We start from the raw sequence: 19,020 nt of genomic DNA, 5'->3' as shown, positions 1-19,020 counted from the left end.
TAATTACTATTTACAAACTTCATTCACTGATATGGGATTAAAGTTTTTTATAATAAAATTAGTAAAAATGTATAATACAAACAAACAAAATTATGGAATTAGTAAATAAATATTAATGTTCTATTAAGGATAATAATAAGAAAGGTTATTTTTAGAAAAATGAAAAACAGTAAAGAGTGGAATGAAGAATAAATAGTTTCAATATTTACAGTCTAACTAAATTTTCACAATTTTCCACTCCAATATCAACCAACCAGGAAAATAAACTTTTCTTGAACCTGTGTCTATTGAATTCTTCCCTAATGTAACTTGGTATTGAATTATAAATTTTTGGTCCCAAATATGTGTAGTTCTTTGCCCAAATGTAGTGTTCATCCTTGGTACTATTGAATACGTGTTTCTCTGCCTTGTTTGATGGTTATGATCTGCCAGTCTTATGTGTTCGTTGTTTCTCCTCATTCGCGTGATGATAGCCTGGATGTAGAGTTGTCTTACACTCAGTACTTTACTGTCCTTGAAAAGAATGTTCGTGGGGAATTGATTCTCCTTGAAGCCTATTATTTTTAGTATTCGTTTTTGAAGTTTATAGAGAGGTTCAACATGTGTAAAATTCGTAGCTCCCCAGATAATTATGACGTATCTTAAAATTGATTGCACTAAAGAAAAATAAACAGTTTTTAATGTCTCATAGTTGAGGATTTTACGGAGTTGATAGAATTTGTAGAGAAGCTTCCTGATCCGGGTAATTGATAGATTAATGTGCTTGTCCCATTTGAATTTGTTGTCCACTATTGTTCCTAAATATTTTATTTCATTGACTTGTTGAATTGAAGGGCAATCACACGGGTTGTTGGTGCTTCCACAGTGATGCAGGATTATTGATGAATCCGGTGGTCTCGTCCGTTCTGTCAGAGAAAAGGCTAGAAATTTCGTTTTTGTTGCATTTACTGTAAGCAAATTTTCTCTTAACCATTTATCGACTTTGATCAATTCTTCCTGTGCCAGATTAAAAACTTCCTCCCAGGTGTTTCCTTCAAATAGTATACACGTATCATCAGCAAAAGCTATTACTCTTCCTCTTATCTTAATTGAACATAGCTCATTTGCATATGCCAAATACAGAATTGGCCCAAGAACTGTTCCTTGGGGAATCCCAAACTTCATCGTTTCCTCTGAACTGAGATGTTCTTCAACTTTGACTTTTTGACGCCGGTCACAGAGGTATGATCTAAACCATGCTAGAGGAACTCCTCTAATTCCCATGGCTTCTAATTTCTTCAGCAGCAAACTGTGATTAACAGTGTCAAAAGCTTTTGCTAGGTCCAGGAACATTTTTTGTTATTTTCTAGCTTATCTGTGACAAAATTTGACAATTCTAATACCGCATCTTCTGTACTCCTCCCCTCACGAAAACCAAATTGATTCCTAGATAGTAAGTTGTTTTTTTCCATGTAATTCACAAGACGTTTCTTTACCAGTTTTTCCAAAATCTTAGAAATATTGCTTATAAGTGAAATAGGCCTGTAATTGGTGGCATTTGTTTTGTCGCCTCCTTTATGTAATGGTCTAACACATGTCTCTTTCATAGCTTTTGGAAAAATTCCTTTTGACAGACTTAAATTAAATATGTGAATTAATGGTTTTACAATTACATTTTTTATCGACTTCAATGTTCTATTATTGATTCCATCAAGTCCTGGAGCACTGTCATTTCGCAAACTACTAATAGCTTCAAGAAGCTCATCTTCAGTTACTGGGTGAAAGTAGATGGAGTGTAGAGTTCTTGTAACAGGTTTATATTGGGATATGATTTGGTCTAGTGGTTTTCTTAAGGAATCTATTATTGTCTCCGCCATTTCTTCACCTACATTTGTGAAAAAGTTATTCATGTGGTTGAGCACAGTTTCTGGATTTTCCTTTAGATTGAAAATCCTTTCATCTATTTTAATAGCATTCAATTTCATTTTTGTTTTTGATTTAGAGTCAGTAGCATCTTTGATTACTTTCCACATTTTTTTATTATCCTTTCCAGCTTCATACAATTTCTCTCTATAGTATTGGTCCTTTGTTTCATGAATTAAAGCTGTGAGTGTATTCCTATACCGACGATAGAAGTTGGTTAAGTTAATGTTGTTTGGGTCTTCCTTTCTTCTTTTGTTGAGTAGATTTCTGGTTCTTATTGCTGCTACTATACCTCTGGTGATCCATGGTTTGATGGGTTTGTACTTCTTCTGCCGCCGATGCTGCTTGATATTATTTTGTATATGTTGTCTCAGAGTTGATAAGAAGGTGTCATAAGATGTATCTGGATTATTATCTTCTAAAACATGAATCCACTCCTCATTCAGTAGTTCATTCTTCAAGCTATTAATGTCTATTTTCTCGTTTATTTCATGTGTTCCAGTTTCATTTGCACTATTTCTCGAAATATGTTGCACTCCTAGAATTGTGGTGAAGTGGTCAGTTATTGTTGATTCATAAATGATTGGAAAAAGATTATCTCTGGAGTTGGTAGCAATGTGATCTATGCAAGAAGCAGTTTCTGTTGTAGTTCTGGTTGCTTGCTTAATGCAGAGTCTGAGCCCATGCTCGCTTAGAAGATCGCAGTAGTCATTCAATTGATGATGTGGACGAATTTGAAGGGTGTTAATATTCATGTCTCCGGCACATATGACTTGTTGCCCTCTTAATTCATTCAGGATCGATTCTAAGTCACTCAGGAAATCTGTAATATCATTGAAGGACGGTGATCTGTATATTGCAAGGATGTTCCACTTTTTGTCTGCTGCATCCAACCGAATATGTAGGACATTTGCCTGGTTAATATGTAGCTCAACACATTGTACATTTATACTATCTTTAACATAAACAACTACACCATCATTTTGTAATGGGTTGTTTATTGTGGAAAATACATCATATCCTCGAATGGACTGGAGTACAAATTCAGTCCTAATCCAGCATTCGGTTAGAATAATAACATCAAAAGAAAAATTAATGTCGCACAATTGAATCATCAGCTCATCAAAATTTCTTCTGATACTCCTTATATTGAGACAGAAGATGCTCAAATCACAAGAACTCAATGCTGCACAAAGTTGTTGACTGTTGTTGATCACTTCATCGTTTATTTCTTCAAAATAATCAAGATCCTCGAAGCTGAGCAAATTTGATAAGTTGTTGTTACTCATTATTTAAACTCTCATTAATCCCTTCCATGTTTCTTTCATTCCAGCTTAAGAGAAATTCTTCACTAACATCCTTTAGTTTTCGAATTAGGGTCAGCACTAAATCTTCTTGCCCTGTTGTGATATATCTGAAGGTTTGTGTGTGTCTGCTCATTGCTACTATTACATGTTGTGTGCTGTTATATATTCCAAGTTGTTTTTTATTGTTCCTTATCAGAACTACATTCTTGTGAGTTAAGCCCTGTGCTTCATGAATTGTATGGACTTTAACTGAAGGGTGAAGTTTTGATTGCAGCTCTTCTAGCACTGTTTTCTTCTCGAGCTGAGTGAATGTAAGAATCAGAGTGTTAGGTTCAAGTGGTCCAAGTTCTCCATTTGTTATTGGAGGTCTGACGGATAACAGGACCTCATTTTTCGTACCAATGTCCTGGTAGTAGCTGGAAAGGATGTAGCAGACGTCTATTGGACACCTTCTAGTTACTGTTTGATGGATTCTCTTCTCACAGAGAGATGAAATGTGTGACCATTCAGCTGTTAATTTACTTCTCTCTATGTAAGGTATTTGGTTTGAATCTCCTAGCAGAATAATCTCAGAAGCACCAGCGAGAGATGAGACAAATCCCACGAAACCTGCATGCATTAATACTGCTTCATCTATGAAAACACGTTTGTACTGCTTTTTTGATCCATTTATTATAAAAGATGAAACTGTTCTATAATCCTGTTTAATTATTCTTTCATATTTATTTTTGTGAATTCTATTCACCTCTTGCCTAATTTCATTTATTCCAGCTCTTGTCTGACACAAAATGAGATCTTACCTGGTGTATGTTGCTGAAGGATAAAGTGAGTTTTACCACACCCTGGAACTCCATCCATCCAAGTTATTTTTGGCATCTTACAATTTGTGATGTCAACTTTTAGAATATTCTTCAGCAGCTCAGCATTCAGCATTATTTGGGTGTCTCTACTGACTAGAATATACTTTTCCTTAGTTAAGAATGACTTTGTTGTTTCATTGTAGGGTACGTATTTTCCTTCATTTTCTAAACAGAAGCCCATTCGATATGTAGTGGATGTCGGCCACAGGAAAGTCTTAAGTCGATTGTCGTAGATGTTCATCTCGTTTCGCCTTATCTCTTGAATACATGCTGCTGAAGAAGAGATATTACTATTCAGTGATGATAGTACTCCCCTATATAAATCCGCATTCAGAACATCATACTGTTGAATAAAGTTCCTGAGTTCTATCATACTGTTCAAATAAGCATAAAGAATAGAATCATACGGTAGGTATCCTTTTGGACAATCTTCAGAGCCATCGTTTTCATGTGGTATATCCAAGAACTTTAGATTGTTTAATCCTCTGTAATAGAATACATAATTCAGGTTTTTAGTTTTAATTACTAAACTTAAAATGTCCAAGCATGTAAACTCGGAGTCAATATCAAAAGAATCTATTCCAATCGTAATGTTGTATTTATTTATTGATGCATATTCGTCTATTACCAGTAAGAGGTCACGGATACCTAATTGAGCCTCATTGTTATTATTTTGCGCTAATATCAATGTCAATGAATTTTTAACAAGATGAAAACGAATTGAGCTATTATTTACGTTCCGTAAATAAACAGTAGGTAAGCTATTGTATTCATCTTGACTCAGCGTTTTCTTCTTGATTGAATGTGCAACGCCTTCTGAAATACGTAAACAATTTTTATTCCAGCGAGCTAATGATAAATTAAAATCTGTATATTGACCAAAGCTGAAAATCAAAGATGTCCTACTTTTCGCTGACTGTTTTATTAATTCTGTTTTTTTAATAGATGATAGGAAATCTTGAATATCTATTTTTATATTTGATGCTGTGAACTTATTTGATGATTTTGAGCTGGAAATTCTATTTTTAATCTTTTTAAGCACTTCCATAATTTGTTCGATCAATTGATTGTTGCAATGCTCTCACATAGCTGGGACACTTTAGATAGTTTACTTTGTGGTCTGAGGGTTTATCAGCTCTTTTGCAGTTAAAACATACTGGAGGTTTATCGATTGAAGGGCAGGTTTTGATGTTGTGCCCTGTGATGGAGCAATGACCACAGATATCTTCTTCCTTTTTACAATGTTTTGTGATGTGCCCATAGACTTGACATTTATAGCACCTTTGCACTGCATGATAATCATTAACTCTACATGATGTCATATCTATAAATATTTTTTTCTTATTAATTATTGCTTTCCTAATTTCGGGTTCACATTCTACTACCCAATGCACGGAGTCCTTGTTTTTCGGCCCTAATTTGAATGATGGCTTGCAACCTTCTTCAAATTTTTGTTTTTCTATTCCTGAATTGACAAAATTTTTGTTATATATTTCTTCAGTTACCTCTTTGTTAGTGAGATCAGATGGAACATCATAAACAATTATCCTGGGTTTTTTATTTTGGGGCTCAGTTATCTTGATTTGATCATTATTCACAGCTTTATTCTTCAATAATTTCTTTTTGTCCTCTAGAGAATCCAGAACAATGAGTAAACCTCCTCCTCTAACGGGTACTGTCTTTTTTATTTTAATGTTATCCTTTCTCGCGATGTTGGTTTTCAGTGTTCCTTTTATTTTTTCACTGTCTTGTTTCTCATTACCGGTGGAATTTGAGGGTTTAATTAAGACTATCTGTTCTTTTGGAAGGATTTTCCTGACTTGATTATTGGACTGGGGATCGCTTGAAGTAGCTTTTTTCGGTAGTTGTATCATGTCTGCGTAAGTAATAGGCCTGTCTTTATTTTTAATTTCCTGAACAGATTTGCTTATGTCCTGTAATGAGTCATGAATTTTCGGATGCCCTAAAGTATCACTTATTTGGCTAATAGTAACTGCTCTCGTTTCTACTTTCACGATTACCAATGCTAATTTTTGAACTAATTCTAAGAAATTATCATATTCGGCTCTGGAAACCTTGTTTTTTTTAAATTCTGACGAAGCCCATTCCTTGAATTCCGAAGAGATACTCTTCATGTTCATTATGTCTGTGTTGAATTCACTCAGCAATAATTGTTCAACAGTTTCCATTTTACCTGGTTGTTCTCGTACTTTGAGTCCTTGGTTCCCTGGAAAGTTATCCTCTTCTTCCTCCTCCTCGAATTGCGGGATCAGTCCATCCGGTGGTTTGGTTGGTGACCTCATCTATCCGACGACGATGACGTATGAAAATAGCTGCTGTATGGTTATGTTCCAGTGACCCACTTATTGATGAACGATGATTGTTTTGAAAACTATCACTACGGTGAAACTAAACTACTAAGATGTTTACTCTACGAGCGCTACTGTAAGAATGAATGATTAAAATTTAACCGGCTGTTGTGCAACCTAGCCTGGCCTTATTTCTCACTTATTGCCGGTTGCACAACAGCCGGTTAAATTTTAACCGTGATTAATTCCACGAGAAACAATCGGAGAAGCCGTCTTTTCAAAAACGCCGTTGGTTCTCGTGAAATTAATCACGGTTAAAATTTAACCGGTTGTTGTGCAACCGGGCCTGAGTTTGTTTTAATAGGCTCAAGTTGTCTAGAAACAATCAGTAGCGGCTCCTCTTAAGGTTGCAAAAGGTTGCACAACCCCCAACAAATCAGGCAATAGAAATAGAATTTCCTTATTTAAAACGTCTTGATACCACCTCAATTTGATGGTCAAATTATTAAAAATTATTTTTTCAATCTTGACAAAATTCATACAGCAGAAAGCCAGAACAGATAGTTCAGCATTTTGAATTTGCGCGGTCCGACGAAGGAATGCATAGAATAATTTGCAACTTTCTATGATGCGTCACTATGGCGACATAACAGTTGGTTGCTATGACAACGGAAGGCGTTTTGAGGAACGCATGGTTGCAGCGCTCCTACAAGCAGTAGAATAGAAAGTAGAAACTATCAATTTAATTGTTAGTTAACAATTAAACTAACAATTTAATTGTTTCAATAATTGTTAGAAACTTACAATTAGTATAGAAACTGACAGTTTACGATACCAACAATATATTATATTAAGATTGCCTTTGTATCGATAGTCGATAGTATCACACTACACACAACAGACAGATGACAGACGACATACCACGTTGGAAAGTTTTGTTTGTTTTGATTCGAGGATCAGGATAATATGTAAGTAATTTGTGTAGTAAATGAAAGCTATATCTATTTTATTGTATGATTTATTCAGTTTTAGTTTAATAGCAATTGAGAATGAAATTGAACTTGGGAAGTTTGGAATAGGTACCTCCAAATCTTGAAAACAAAGCTGTAAAATTGGGTTTGTGTTAGCGCGTATAGGCTACATGTGACAGTTAGAAATATATTTTTGCACTATTTTCTTTCCAAGCTATAATAAAGACTGATAGATGTAAAACGGTTTTGGGTTTTCAATTTCTATTGTATTGTTTGAATCTTCATTTTCTTATTGTTATATCTTACAGTGACTTGGAATTAGCCTATGTTGAGAAAAAAATGATTATTCAAGCTCCATGTAATTTCAATAATTTAATAATCCAAATTTATTGATTTCTTATTTCTAAAGTTAGGATTGATATCTGCAACCTCCAAACTATATTTTTACACCAGCCGCCACTGGAAACTATCATAATATATACAGAGTGTTTCAAAAGTAGTGTCGAACATTTTAGGGTAGGCTACTATTGGATTTAAAAGTAAAATAAATTGTTAATTTGTTTGAATTATGCTCTAAATTATTTACATATCGCCCGTCATTCTCATTAAATGAGACAAGTCGTAACAAAGTTGGATGATAGGAGACTACAAATGTCGTATTTTAAGTGTCCAAAACTCAGCGGTTATCCTTATAGCTGCCATTTTGTTTTTTCACTTAGGACTTTTTATCTCAAGAACAAAATGATGTATTTATCTGTAATTTGGCATGAATATTTATGCTATAAAGACTCAACTTGAAAAAAAAGAAAAATTTCTGATGGACATATTCAAAATGGCGGCCATTTTAAATTTTTGATTGCAAATTTCACGAAAACCGTTCACTTTACAGAAACTTTACAAGAGATAAAAAAGTTTCAAGAATTCAAGGATACCTCATTTATCAAGATTGGTCAGAGAATAACAGAGAAATTAAATATGAAGAAAATAAAATTATTATATAATTATATTACAAGTAGCCCTATACAGGAAAGAGATAAACAGAGAAATTAATTATTTTCGTACAGCATGCATGATCTTTAACAAAAAAGATCATCTGAAAAACATTTTAAAATCAGCTGGATGGCCATATGGAGCAATACCGAGTTTCAAAGTTTGATCTTAAATGAAATTGGAATTAAAAATTTTATATTGGTATTTAAATTGTGAAAAGTGGTCATGCACGCAATACAAAAATAATAAATGTCTCTGTTACTCTTTGACCAATCTTAATAAATGAGGTATCCTCCAAATCTTGATAAAATTTGCTAACATTTTATCTCTTGTAAATTTTCTGTAAAGTGAACGGTTTTCGTGAAATTTGCAATCAAAAATTAAAAGTGGCCGCCATTTTGAATATGTACATCCAAAATTTTGTATTTTATTTTCAAAGTTGAATCACTATAGCATAAATATTCATGCCAAATTTCAGATCAATACAACATTTCGTACTTGAGATAAAATGTTGTAAGTGAAAAAACAAAATGCCAGCTATAAGGATAACCGCTGAGTTTTGGACACTTCAAATATGTCATTTGTAGTCTCCTATCATCCAGAAACAGTGTCCTAAAATGTTCGACACTACTTCTGAAACACTCTGTATTTCCAAGAAAATGAATATTCATCATTTTCAGGTTATGTAGAATAGCATGACTTGGGTTTATGGTTATTCTCATTAGGTAACTAACTGTTCCAATGAGCTTTGAGTCCACAAACTATTGTCATATTTATAAATAGATGAATATTATTTTCAGGTTGAGAAACATGACTCAGATTTTTCTCATTAACTAAGTTTGTTTCAATAGGCTTGAGTCCACAAACCATTGTCATATTTATAAATAAATGATTATTATTTTCAGGTTGAGAAACAGTATGACCGCCACCTACCTGAGAACCGTTTCGCAGCAAGCAGGTGGCTTCCGGAACGCCTGGAAAACAAACCCATTGTTGTCTGAAGCACCTACCAGCACACTGACTCGACCACTGTTCATCCAGATCCCTGACCTGACACCGCAACCTTCAGGCCTACAGGCTGCCGAATTCGAGCGAATCAACCACCCTCAGTTCGAGTCTCAGCCAGTGGATGAACTCCCACAAACTCATGAGGTTTGTCTGAAAACTTGAATTAAAATATGTTTCAACTATAGTCTGTGCAGACATCCAATTCAAAAAAGTAATCCTATAGGGTACTTGAATTGGATACGTCCAATGAGCGATTTTGAGGGGAAGCAGTCCAGTGAGCGATCCAATGTTTAGAATAACTTTTTGTGTAGTTGAGAAGTTGATATTGTGGTAATTATTCATATTGAATGAAAACTTCTCAGCCTTTTTCATTCAATATTTAGAATAACTATATAAGGATAGGCAGACACTATAAATGACAGTATTTGATCAACTTTGATTTGCTATCCTTGTCTATCATTCGACAAAGCCGGTGGTACTATCCTTTTCTAGGTCCACAACGATGCCAATTACAGTTTTGACAGTGTAGAAATATAATTAACTAGCCGTCAGGCTCGCTTCGCTCGCCATATCAGTCTAGCCAGGGGGCTCCGCCCCCTGGACCCCCGACTGGATCGTCCAAGAATAAGATCAGCAGGCTCGCTTCGCTCGCTTGCATTTTTGTCATATGTTAGGACGATCCAGTCGGGGGTCCAGACTAGACGTCTGGATAAACGGATATGGCGAGCGAAGCGAGCCTGACGGCTAGTAATATAATATTCCCAGGAATAGCTGTGATTGAAGTAGCAGTGCCCAATCAATTTTATAAATGCATTTCAATCTTCAACTTGGTGCCAACCTAACAAAGTCAACTCAACTTTATTCCAACCTGACAAAATTATTAATTTAGTTACCAGTTAACAACTGTTTCGAAGAGGTACTCTCTCTAGATTATAGTTCTATATTAACATATGGTATGGACATTTTTCAATCATAATTAAGAGAATAAGAAGAATGTACATGCTAAAAGACGAACTTTAAACCCTTAAAAACCACCTTAGAGTTAAAATATTGCCAAAAGATTTCTTAGTGCGCCTCTAAAGGGCCAACTGAACATACCTACCAAATTTGAACGTTTTTGGTCCGGTAGATTTTTAGTTTTGCGAGTGAGTCAGTCAGTCAGTCAGTGAGTGAGTGCCATTTCGCTTTTATATATATATAGATTTATACAAAGAATCGGCATTGTTATTCTTCTATCTTTATCCATTGCTATTATAACGTGGACCTCACTATAGCTTCAAACAGTTCAAAGTCATCTTCATTATAGCCTATATTCATAGAAATTTACAATCTCAACCATCTAGATCACTTAATTACTACTGCAAATGAATAAATAATTTGATTGTATAAACTGATATATAGCGTGTCCTTACATGAGATGATTATGTCCTCCTATTCATAGCGTTTGCCTATCCTTATTGATTGTTATTCTAATCAATGGATCGCTCACTGGACTACTTTTCCCATGATCGCTCATTGGACGTCACCCTTGAATTGTTAGATGATAGTGCCCTTACCACAGAATAGGTACAGAATGGAAACTTGTAATTTAACCAATGCTTTTTACATGACGCAAATACTAGACACGTCACGTGACCTTGGGAAGTTCCAATCCTGGCCTTCTGATTGGCTCGTGGCAGTGAATAAGATCAATTGATCCGGATCATTAAAGTGATCCGAACCTACCATCAATACTATTACAATGCGGTGCTTCCTAATAAGATGGCGGATTTTGCCGTCAGGGTACTAGCCAAGTTTTCATGCTGTATGTATACTGTGCCCTTACTATACAATACCCTTTACCCTTACTGTAGTTTATACATTGCTATAAAATAGCCATGTACGTAAGATGCATAGTTTTCGAGTGATATGCCAGAAACCAAAAATTGAACCACCCCTACCCCCTTGGAAAAATGGGTAGGGGTGAGGATTTTTGATAATTTTACCTCCTTACTAACCTACGGAGTCAAAAATTGTCTTCCAAACTATTCCTTCTATACCCTTTTTGAGCATTCATTCCCTGGACTGAACTGTTTCAAATTTTTTTATAAAAATTTATCTAATTCAAAAAATGTTGAACAATTTTCTTGAATAAATACAATAGAATTACTTTTTGTGTAGTTGAGAAGTTGATTTTGTGGTAATTATTCATATTGAATGAAAAAGACTAAGAAATTGTCAAAAAACCGCAGATTTATTGGTACTAATAATTCTTACAATTTCTTAGTCTTTTTCATTCAACAACTAATAAATCTGTGGTTTTTTGACAATTTCTTAGTCTTTTTCATTCAACAACTAATAAATCTGTGGTTTTTTGACAATTTCTTAGTCTTTTTCATTCAACAACACTAATAAATCTGTGGTTTTTTGGCAATTTCTTAGTCTTTTTCATTCAACAACTAATAAATCTGTGGTTTTTTGACAATTTCTTAGTCTTTTTCATTCAACAACTAATAAATCTGTGGTTTTTTGACAATTTCTTAGTCTTTTTCATTCAACAATAGAATTATTCTACACATATCGATTTCAGGCTTTCGTGTACTTATACTGAACTAGATAGCTGATAATAACAGTCGAATATAGACCTAAATAATGATGCAAAAAAATGTGTCATGTTACAGGAGTCGAACAGTGACACACTGTGGCGGGCCGTTGGCTCAGGCGTGCGCAGTCAGAGTCAGCTAAACTCAACTTCTTCATCGGGATTCTCAAGCATGCGCAGTCAGCTAGACTCAACTTCTTCATCGGGATTCTCAAGCATGCGCAGTCAGCTAGACTCAACTTCTTCATCGGGATTCTCAAGCATGCGCAGTCAGCTAGACTCAACTTCTTCATCGGGATTCTCAAGCATGCGCAGTCAGCTAGACTCAACTTCTTCATCGGGATTCTCAAGCATGCGCAATCAGCTAGACTCAACTTCTTCATCAGGATTCTCAAGCATGCGCAGTCAGCTAGACTCAACTTCTTCATCGGGATTCTCAAGCATGCACAGTCATCTAAACTCTACTTCGTCTTCCGGCATGCGCAGTCAGCAAAATTCAACTTCCTCGTCGTTCGGCGTCGATTCGTTCCGCTCTCCGCCAGCGGACGAGCGCACGGCAACAACGTTCGGCTATGTCGGTCGCAGCTACAGTGCGGGAGCCGTTGACCTCCGTGCGGGAACGGGAACGGGAATGGGAATGGGAACGGGAACGGGAATGGGAATGCATGCAGCCGGCAATGGCGCTACTGCGTCCGCTCAGCAGAGAACTCGTGGACAGTCATGGAGTGCTGGAGGTAAGCTAAGGACATTTTTATAAATTAGTATTGTTCATCCTTATTCTTATTGTTCTTCATGTTCTTTTTGTTCTTGTTCTACATGTTCTTTTTGTTCTTGGTCTTCTTCTTGTTCAACGTATTATTGTTATTGTTCTTTTCCTCTTTTCTTTCTCTTCTCAATCATCATCACCACCACCTCCTCCTCATCCTCCACCTTCTCCTTCTTCTCCTCCTTCATCACCTCCTTCTCTTTCTTCTTCATCTCCTTCTTCACCTCCTTCTCCTCTTCTTCTTCTCCTCCTTCTTTACCTCCTTCTCCTTCTTCTCCTCCTTCTTCACCTCCTTCTCTTCTTCTTCTTCTTCTCCTTCTTCTCCTCCTTCTTCATCACCTCCTCCTCCTTCATCACCTCCTTCTCTTCTTCTTCTTCATCACCTCCTTCTCTTTCTTCTTCATCTCCTTCTTCTCTTCTTCTTCTTCTTCTTCTTCTCCTCCTTCACCTCCTTCTCCTCCTTTTTTACCTCCTTCTCCTCTTCTTCTTCTTCTCCTCCTTCCACTCCTTCATCACCTCCTTCTTCATCTCCTTCTTCATTTCCTTCTTCACCTCCTTCTTCTTTTTTTCCTCATGCTCCTCCTTCTTCGCCTTTTTCTTCATCTCCTTCTTCACCTCCTTCTCCTCTTTTTCTCCACGTTCTCATCTTCTTCTTCTTCTTCACCTCCTTCTCTTTTTCTCCACGTTCTCATCTTCTTCTTCATCACCTCCTTCTCTTCTTTTCTTCACCTCCTTCTCCTCTTCTTTTTCTCCTCCTTCTCCTTCTTCACCTCTTTCTTCACCTCCTTCTTCATCTCCTTCTTCACCTCCTCCTCTTCTTCTTCACCTCCTTCTTCATCTCCTTCTTCTCTTCTTCTTCTTCTTCTTCACCTCCTTCTCTTCTTCTTCTTCTTCTTCTTCTTCTTCTCCTCCTTCACCTCCTCCTCTCCTTCTTCTTCTCCATCACCTCCTTCTCTCCTTCTTCTTCACCTCCTTCTCCTCTTCTTTTTCTTCTTCACCTCCTTCTTCATCTCCTTCTTCACCACCTTCTCCTCTTCTTCTTTTTCTCCTTCTTCACCTCCTCCTCTTCTTCTTCTTCTCCTTCTCCTTCTTCTCCTCCTTCACCTCCTTCTCCTCCTCTTCTTCTTCTCCTTCATCACCTCCTTCTCTTCTTCTTCTTCTTCACCTCCTCCTTTATCTCCTTCTACACCTCCTCATCATATTCTTTTTTTTCTTCAACTTCAGTTTTCAAAAAAATCTTGTATAATTTTAAATTATAATTAATATTTAACAGGCTTTTGTGCAACCAGGCCTCAGGCTTATGGCAATTCATTGTTCCAACTTTTGTCGTTATAGATCCAATAAGGTGGGAACTGGTCAACGTTCCATAAATTTGATTTGGAAGAGAGATCTACGATACTCGTGTTCTCTTTTCTTCCATGCCATTAAAGATCTACTGAATTAATGTTTTTCCTTCCATATTATGTAAGCTACTTTTCTGTCTATTTTTGTATTTTGTAATAATGATTCCTCTCAAAATCTTATATTCATTAATTAATAATTATTTTCATTAATTAGGCCTCTGTTAACTAGGTCTAGTTGAAAATTTGAAAAAAATAGGTACAGTATTGAATATAGGTAGGTCTACTTTGATTTTTTTTAGTAGGCCTAATAAAACACAGGTAGTAAAAGAATACATAGGTAGTCTTATTAGTGATGGAGGATTATGATAATGTTTTTGAAGATTCTTGTCTAATTTCAATGATGACTTTGAAATTTAATTCGCTATTTATTGTTCATTTTCAGAAACCTACTCAGACTACAAACTGTTCTCGGACAATGATGAATGTGACTTGTTTAAGGAAATCTGGAAAGTAGGCCTAAGCGACTGGAAAAGTTATGAATTTGATGATTTCGGACATTTTCAATTGTACGAGTAAGTTTTGTAACTTTAGTTGAAGATTTTTATAGATTATAAGTTCCAAGTTTTGATCTTTCGATTCGATCGTCTCGAACCGATGTGTGTTCGGACCTTTTCAATTTTTAATTTTAATTTTAGTTAATGATTTCTGTAAATAATGTTCTGATCTCTTGAGCTAATGATCGTCTCGTTATCGCAGACAAGATCGGACATTTTTTATTTTCAAAGTTTTGCAATTTTCGTTGATTGTAAATGTCAAATTTTGATCCCTTGAGTAAATGATCGTCTCGAATCGATAATAAGTTTGGACCTTTTAAATTTTAAGTTTTATCATTTTTGTTCATGAGTTTTGCAGATAATGTTTTGATCTCTTGATTAGGCCTAATGATCGTCTCAAACCGATAATAAGTTTGGACCTTTTCAATTGTTAATTTCAAGTTTTGTAATTTTAGTTCATGATTTTTGTATATAATTTTTTTATCTATTGATTAATGATCTTCTCGAACCAATAAGTTCGGACGTTTTCAATTTTTATTTTCAAGTTTTGTTATTTTAGTTCATGATTTTTGTATATGTTTTGATCTCTTGATTAATGATCGTCTCATACCGATAATAATTTCTGACCTTTCAATTTTTAATTTCGTTTCTTAATTTTTGTAGAAAATGTTTTGATATCTTGATTAATGATCGTCTCGAACCAATAAGTTCTGACTTTTTTCAATTTCAAGTTTAGTAATTTTAGTTCATGATTTTTGTATATAATGTTTTGATCTCTTGATTAATGATCGTCTCGAAACAATAAGTTCGAACCTTTTTTATTTTAAATTGTAAGTTTCCTAATTTTAGTTGAAGATTTACGTAGATGCATGTTTCAAGATTTGATATTTCTTGATCTCTTACGCAGATAAGTCACACAAATATTGCATTATCACAATGCAATTACTCGATTATGGTAATCTCGTTATTAAAAATATACAAAAGGAAAACTATTACACAAGTATTATTATCACAACAAAGCTATGGTAACTTCGTTAGTGAAAGAAATATCACAATTAATATTATCACCAAGTGCAGTTACTATTTATTATGATCATTCCGTTAGTAAAATACCAAAGTATAGATATTGCAATTATTTCACTGAAGTACAAATGAGGTACTGTTGTAATTTTGTTAGTAAAATACTGAGTAATCTTTTGAGACTGAGTAAAAAAGACTACATTATTACTGTTACGGTTGTAATATGTTAGTAAGACTGAGTAATCTTTTGAGACTAAGTAAAAGACTGGGACTGAGTTAGATAAGACATTATCAATAGCCATAAATTTGTGAAGCAATATCAATATAGAACTATAAATAGAAAATAATTTCAAATCCACTGTCAATAGTTTTTTGATACAATGTTATTTGTGGAATAGTGATTTGCTCAAAAAGTTCTCAAGTTTAAAACTGTTAATGTTTCTCAATTGCCAGTATATTTGCATAACTGACCTATCTGCTTTTGATTATTAAGCGTTTCAATGAAATATATGAAATCATTAATGTATTTTTAATTCATTAGAAACAATTCTAACAAAATAATGTTTCAAATCAACTAATCTATCAATAGTTCAGTTTTGATCCAATATTATTTGAGGAATAGTTTTTTGATCAAAGAGTTTTCAAGCTAAAAAAATTAATTTTTCAATTACTGTACCAGTACCTGTATTGCTTGCATACCGTACGTGGCTTATCAGTTGATTATGAAGTGATTCAACGAAATATATGAAATCATTGAATAATGTAATGATACATCAGAAAAAATACTCTAAAAATTTCAAAATATTACGCTAACCATTCAATGTTACTCCTAGTTTTTTCTGTTGAAACTTGACAATTTTTTAGTGGGATCATAATATACTACTTTTTGTGTAATGAGTTTCAATTGTGTAAATATTTGTTATCGATTATTTTTGTCATCTTTTATTATATCTTCAAATATTATATCATGTTATTTTTATAAGAATCCATGTGCAAATATTTGTTATCGATTATTTTTGTCATCTTTTATTATATCTTCAAATATTATATCATGTTATTTTATAAGAATCCATGTGTAAATATTGGTTATCGATTTTTTTGTCATCTTTAATTATATCTAAAAATATTACATAATGTTATGTTATAAGAATCCAAATATATACATTTTTTTAATAATAAAAATTATTGATATTATCGTGGGAGAAAATACAAAATGATATTAGAGTTGATAGGGGGAATAAAATTTTATCATAAAGTTCATTTGTGATAAGATTATTGTTGGGAAGGCATGATAAGAAAGATAGAGTATGAAATGTATTAGAAAGAAAGAGAATGAAAGAGAGCGTAAAGTCAATGTGATAAGATTATTGTTGAAAAGTATAAGAAGAAAGTATGTAAGAATGTTTGGTATAGAGTTATGTGATATGATTATTGTTGGAAAGTATAAGAAAGAGAATTAATATTCATTATGAATTACAAATATGCATATACGAATAGTAGTAGAAAGAAAGAGTATGGAAGTATTGTGAAAAGAGTAGGGCAGGTATGAGAAGAGAGAGATAACTAGTGAATTCTCCAGTATGATATTAATGTGTCATTTATTATTGTATATTGATAGATTAAATTATAAAAAGGAAAAAAAAAATCTGATAAATAAGTTTGATATTTCAATGTATTTTCTTATTTCTGATTCACTCAATGATATTGCTCAATTTAGTACCGTAAGTTTTAGACAATATTTTCTATTGAATGATGATAAACTTGGCAGAATATCATTAAACAATTTATTTATAAAAGTTGAAAATACTTTCAAATAAAGTTATGAACAACAATAATATTATTATTCAACAGAACGATATTAAAAAATTTGTGGAAGTTTGAAAAAAAATAAAATAAGAACAATTAGAATCAAACATTTTCAAAACGTTCTTGTGAGTATACTTTCTTGTAGGTATACAAGATTTTTGTAGTACGGTATATTTTTCTGATAAAAATATTGTCGTATCGTTTTTAATTTACTTGTGTTTTTAGAAAAATACAACTGCTATATATATTATTATATTGTTATATTATAGATAATGTATATTATTTCATTTATATAGATGCAATAATTTTTCAACTATTTGCAATCCTCGCTAGTTCATTATTTTCAATATAAGGTTCTATATCTTATGTAACTATTGAATTTCAAAATTTTCGAAACATTTTTGTAGGTATACTTTGTAGCATCACCTTTTGATAAATTGTAGTATTGTTTTTATTAAATTCAAAAAGTGTGATCAATTATAGAATAATATAACTGCAATAATATATATTTTATATCATCTGGAAATATTGTAAATCCAAATACACTATTTTTCTAAACTTTTATTCATAACAGTTTTCAACTTATTAACGCCATTCACAAGTGATTCACTCAATTGAAAATTGCATTAATTTGTTGAAACATGTGAATAAAAGTCTTGGAAAAAGGATACAGTAATTGGATTTTTAATTTCCAGATAAATAAGAGTAGCTCTCACCAAAAAGTAAATATTTTATCATATACAGCTGCAATATTTTTTCAATTGTTTGCAATCTTAGCTTAGTCAGTAGGTTTAATAAGGTTCCATATCTTATCTCTTAATTTATTATTAAATTTCAAGTATTTCCTGTTGTTCTTGTTAATTTGATGAGTACTTGAAATAATTGCCACATTTTATGTTTCACTAATTTCAGAGTATTGATTTATATTTTTGTTGTATCAAAGAAATATACTTAGACATAGTTATAAGATTTAATATGTTAAGTTTATGTCTATATACTATTGTGACTGCTACTATTAAATATTATAGTAGCTTGTCAACTATATTTTTGCCATTTTTATTGTTTTGTAAAATTTCATTACTTTTATATCAAGTTTTTATAATATTATTCTAGTAAGTTTATATATTCTATATTTTCTTATTTTATTACATTATAGTGATTAAACATGCAATTTGAAAAACTCTGTATTGTTTTACCTTTGGAACCAAAATAAGGAGTACCTGAGGCCCGCCGCAAAGTAGACCCACGCTAATCCACGAAAAGCAATCCACGCCTTGGGATGTCTTGTGAACCATTGCTATATAGTTATTCATAATCAATCAGCTGACAAGTGGATTTATTCATTGCATGTATTATTATCATTACACAGATGTCAGGAGAAGCCTAGCAATGGTTTACAAAACTTTCCACGGTGTGGGTTGCTTCTCGTGGATTAACGTGGGTTTACTTTGCGGCGGGCCTGATAACTCGTAAGCTCAAACTAAAATCCTATCATTGGTCTTGCTAACAACAGCTGCTACTGTTATCTTTGCTGCTCATTCTGAACACCCAGCAAGTGTACGCTTGCTTGACCGTTCAGTGTGAGTGTTTCCATGCATCTTTT

At 33.7% G+C, this 19,020-nt stretch overlaps 1 protein-coding gene across 1 annotated transcript in view; it reads left to right on the top strand.

Moving 5' to 3' along the window:
- Positions 1-18,554, top strand: part of LOC111049322 — a 38,512-nt gene extending 19,958 nt beyond the window's left edge. The window contains exons 10-12 of the mRNA XM_039438448.1: positions 9,245-9,491; positions 12,008-12,662; positions 14,480-18,554. Of these exons, the coding sequence (XP_039294382.1) occupies positions 9,245-9,491; positions 12,008-12,662; positions 14,480-14,613 (1,036 nt within the window). The 3' untranslated portion in view covers positions 14,614-18,554. The remainder of the gene's footprint in view (positions 1-9,244; positions 9,492-12,007; positions 12,663-14,479) is intronic.
- Positions 18,555-19,020: the final 466 nt, after the last annotated feature.

Source organism: Nilaparvata lugens, chromosome 11 (genome assembly GCF_014356525.2).
Source record: "Nilaparvata lugens isolate BPH chromosome 11, ASM1435652v1, whole genome shotgun sequence".
NCBI lineage: Eukaryota > Metazoa > Arthropoda > Insecta > Hemiptera > Delphacidae > Nilaparvata > Nilaparvata lugens.
Note: the sequence above shows the minus strand (reverse complement) of the source record. Positions and strands in the feature narration are given on the sequence as shown.